The sequence below is a fragment of the Rhagoletis zephyria genome, unplaced genomic scaffold (assembly GCF_001687245.7).
Source record: "Rhagoletis zephyria isolate East Lansing unplaced genomic scaffold, Rhagoletis_zephyria_1.1 Rzeph_scaffold_30598, whole genome shotgun sequence".
Lineage (NCBI taxonomy): Eukaryota > Metazoa > Arthropoda > Insecta > Diptera > Tephritidae > Rhagoletis > Rhagoletis zephyria.
This window is the reverse complement of record NW_016187654.1, coordinates 1-4,320: the sequence shown is the minus strand read 5'-3', so window position 1 is coordinate 4,320 and position 4,320 is coordinate 1. Positions and strand designations below refer to the sequence as shown.

Here is a 4,320-nt window from a genome sequence, read left to right as displayed (position 1 = left end):
CAAGAGAGGATTTATTTTTAAATAGTTGTTTTGTAAAAATTAAAGCACTCCCCCATTTCCCCGTTAAGTTCATATTCCACCAAAATCGGGGAATTCTCCCCTGGTTGGCACCAGACCACAAGGCCGCAGAGGAAACGCTCTTGAATACCAAAATTTCTACTGAGCCTGTGTCATTTTTAGCAGTAGGTCCAAATATACTTAATCGAGGACCTCGGTAACAGGGAGAGAGAAGTGAGCGAATAGCACTGGCGGTGGCCAATACGTTCAAATTTCTCACAAACCTCCTATAAAAGAAACATAGAATTAAACAGCCCTGTAATGGAAATGTTTGTTTATCCGGTAAGCGTGACTGGTTTTACTAGAAATCCTAATCTAAAATCAAACTTCAAAAAGTGCCTCGTTTTTCCTCTCTAACCTAAAAATCTAAATCTAAATCGATCATAATTAATTTTTAAATTCTTACCTAAGACTCAGGACTCCAAAATAAGTACGAATTTACTAGAATTTTTAGGACATCAAAACTTATAAAAAATGCAAAATAAAATAACGAAATAGGATACAAAATTCAAAATAAAAAAAGGCACTAGAAATTGCAAAAAGGCTAAAGAAGGCACTAAAAAAGACAAAAACCGAAAATTAATCAAAAAATACATTTATTTTAGAAATTTTTATTTAACAAGTAAAAAGAGAAACACTATTAACTAGTTTCATCCTATGAAAATTTTTTACTTTGAATCTTTGACGATTTTCTCCTTACGAGTTTTTAACTCCCAAACCTTTAATCTCTATACTTGTAGTAACATTGAACCACAAGATGCATTTTGAAGTTTTCTGGCAGCATTTTCATTTGAGTTTCGCAAAGGAATGTACTAAACTTTCATATTATTGGGAATAAAGGCTTTTTCCTTGCCCTTTACAATTAAACGCAGAGAAGGCAAATATCTTAAAAGAGGCAACATCAAATGTGTATATAGGGCATCAGGGAGAGCTAAAACATGTACATACCTAATCGAATGTACTATATCTCTTTAGCCGAAAAAAAGACAATTTCCATAACATTCTTTCCCTGTTAATGAAGAGCTAAAATGTCCCAAAACTCGTTTTTAACATCTCCAAATCTAAATAAAAAGGAGGTGGTTTTGGAAATGACAATTGTTTATTTTTCGATAATTTATTGTTGTGTTTCAAATGTTTTAATAAATTTTTTTCCAATTTCACCCGTTATTGGTGTTTTTGTTAATTACCACCTCGACCACCTGCGCCTGCATGTCCTCCAGCTCCACCGCCCATGTTAAATCCAAAACCGCCACCAGCACCAGCACTACCACCGCCGCCACCTCCTTGAGCAGCACGACGATAACGACCTTCTATGCCTTTATGACCGGATGGATGAGGCATTGGGGCCGATTGAGGTGCTCCCTGCGCCTTTGCAGAGTGCTAAAAAAGGAATTTCGGAAAATCAGTTGAATGCTTAGTGTATGCACATTAGGGTGGTACAAAAATGCATGTGAAAAAGTAAAGTCGGAATTTGTATGATCTCACCCCCGAGGACTGTTCTATACCCAAAATAAAGTATACCCCGGTTTTTTTGAAATCAAAGAATATTTAAAGGTTGCTCAAAGCGCTTAAAGTTTCCCATGTATTTGTATACGGGGAAAAACAACTTTTCGTAGAAATGGCATAGAATTCTTAAAAACCAATATTTTTCGATCGAAAAGCTCTGCTTCTCTGCAGGAGATTCCCAGTAATAATACCCAATTGTCTATTTAACAATTTTTTCATCGTAACTATAATTTATTAGGTCTGCCAAAAACCCACAAAAACTCCGAAAAATGCAATTAGAGGACCAATAAAAAATCGTTTGTATTAAAAAATGGTTAAATAAACAATTGGGCATTGTTATTGAAAGTCCTCTGAAGAGAACCAGAGCTTTCCAATCGAAAAATTTTGTTTTTCAACAATTCTATACCATTTCTACGGAAAGGCGTTTTTTTCCCTTACAAAAATACATGGAAAACTTTGAGCGCTTTGAGCGACCTCTAAATATTTTTTGATTTCAAACTAAAAAAATAGCGGTATACTTTCTTCGATATAGTACAATCCTAGGGGATGAGTGCATTATCCGACTTTACTGTTTTTGGACTACCCTAATGTACATACATATGGATTCGTTTTGAAATTGTGTACTGTAAAACTTGGTAGAGCGTTCGGATATTTTGTATCCTTATGAAAATATTTTTTCCTTTTTTTAATTTATTATTCCACTTACCAACATTACGGCCAATGCGCAGCAAACCAAAACGATTATTGTTAGACCTCGCATGCTTTCAAAAACCTCTTTGGTAGACTCTTGTCAACTCAACACTACTTGCCGAGCGGTAGACCCACACTCACTTTTTATAGTCCTACTTCCAATGCAAAGTTTCGCAATGTGAAAATTTAACTCATTAAAAATAATCTCATGCAATAATCTTATGTNGTAAAAAATAGCGGTATACTTTTTTCGATATAGTACAATCCTGGGGAGTGAGATCATTAAAATTCCGACTTTACTGTTTTTGGACCACCCTAATGTAAATACATACATACATACATATGTGCATATTTAAAATTTGGATTCGTTTTGAAATTGTGTACTGCAAAACTTGGTAGAGCGTTCGGATATTTTGATCCTTATGAAAATATGTTTCCTTTATTTAATTTATTATTCCACTTACCAACATTACGGCCAATGCGCAGCAAACCNGTTCGGATATTTTGTATCCTTATGAAAATATTTTTTCCTTTTTTTAATTTATTATTCCACTTACCAACATTACGGCCAATGCGCAGCAAACCAAAACGATTATTGTTAGACCTCGCATGCTTTCAAAAACCTCTTTGGTAGACTCTTGTCAACTCAACACTACTTGCCGAGCGGTAGACCCACACTCACTTTTTATAGTCCTACTTTCAATGCAAAGTTTCGCAATGTGAAAATTTAACTCATTAAAAATAATCTCATGCAATAATCTTATGTGTGTGTGTGCGCATATCTTCGATTGACACGCAAATTTATATTCGGACAACTACAAAATTAGTTGATATTTTGTGATAGCTCTGAGATAAACAACAAAAGTATGAACAAATTAAATACATTTTGCTAATTACCCAATACCGATAACACAGACAAAATAATGCCTTAATTGAATGCAAGTTTTAATCGAATGTTATTCATATGAACATTTTTAAAAGTAGTTATTTTTATTAATGTAATTATGCCTAACTCTTTGTTTACACGGCAGATACGTTCTATAGAAAACCGTGAAAAACAATCGTTTACAAAAATACATGCGACCTATGGTAAGTTATGCCGAATTTCCACTAGGCATTGGAATGACAAACAAGTGTTAAAAGAATTTAATGACTATGTTTTTAAAAGTAATGGCATTAAAATTTCTACCATTTAATGCCTAGTGGAAATCCAGCATTAGGCGATATGTTCCACAAGTTAAAAATTCAATAAATATTTAACTAGCCATAACTGACCCTAACTGCACAAAAAAACGCGAGCAACATTATTTTCATAGCACATGTAGATGAATTTTGAAAAAAAAATGCCTGGCGTTTTTTTGTCAGTGAAATATAACAAAGAAAATACCCGCGAAAATAGGATCGACACACACTATTCAAAGCCGCTTTTGACAGCACGAAAAGAAGTTGTCCTTATGCCGCGATGTCTGAATTTGGTATCCATGCGAAACTGATACGGCTGTATAAAATTACGTTGAGCAATACCACGAGCTCNTCCAGCATTAGGCGATATGTTCCACAAGTTAAAAATTCAATAAATATTTAACTAGCCATAACTGACCCTAACTGCACAAAAAAACGCGAGCAACATTATTTTCATAGCACATGTAGATGAATTTTGAAAAAAAAATGCCTGGCGTTTTTGGTCAGTAAAATATAACAAAGAAAATACCCGCGAAAATAGGATCGACACACACTATCTATTTGTCGATTTCAAAGCCGCTTTTGACAACACGCGATGCCGCGATGTCTAAATTTGGTATCCCTGCCAAACTGATACGGCTGTGTAAAACTACATTGAGCAATACCACGAGCTCCGTCAGAATTGGGAAGGACCTCTCCGAGCCGTTTGATACCAAGCGAGGTTTCAGACAAGGTGACTCCCTTTCGTGTGATTTCTTGAATCTGATGTTGGAGCGGATAATAAGAGCCGCAGAACTGAACCCCTTCGTACACAATACTTTACAAGGGCATATGCATATGCCGACGACATCGACATTATCGGTATAAACAAGGTCTACGTCTGCT

General features: G+C 35.2%; 1 protein-coding gene across 2 annotated transcripts; it reads right to left on the bottom strand.

The window, feature by feature from the left end:
• Nucleotides 1–1,134: 1,134 nt before the first annotated feature.
• On the bottom strand, nt 1,135–2,884 carry LOC108383089 (glycine-rich protein DOT1-like). Of its 2 annotated transcripts, none has more exons than XM_017639475.1 (2): nt 2,270–2,378; nt 1,135–1,437 (listed from the first exon to the last, which is right to left on the bottom strand). In XM_017639475.1, the coding sequence occupies exons 1-2, from the start codon at nt 2,321–2,323 to the stop codon at nt 1,237–1,239; spliced, it is 255 nt and encodes an 84-aa protein (XP_017494964.1). In that variant the 5' UTR covers nt 2,324–2,378; the 3' UTR covers nt 1,135–1,236. The 2 variants fall into 2 exon arrangements, with proteins under 2 accessions (XP_017494964.1, XP_017494963.1); XM_017639474.1 differs by lacking the exon at nt 2,270–2,378 and adding an exon at nt 2,811–2,884 and having other exon boundaries at nt 1,142–1,437.
• Nucleotides 2,885–4,320: the final 1,436 nt, after the last annotated feature.

Excerpts from the sequence above, each read along its gene's own strand:
- LOC108383089 (XM_017639474.1), bottom strand. The coding sequence starts at position 2,864 with ATGCGAGGTCTAACAATAATCGTTTTGGTTTGCTGCGCATTGGCCGTA. Across the intron at positions 1,438-2,810 it reads GCGCATTGGCCGTAATGTTG|CACTCTGCAAAGGCGCAGGG; the intron begins GTAAGTGGAATA and ends TTCCTTTTTTAG.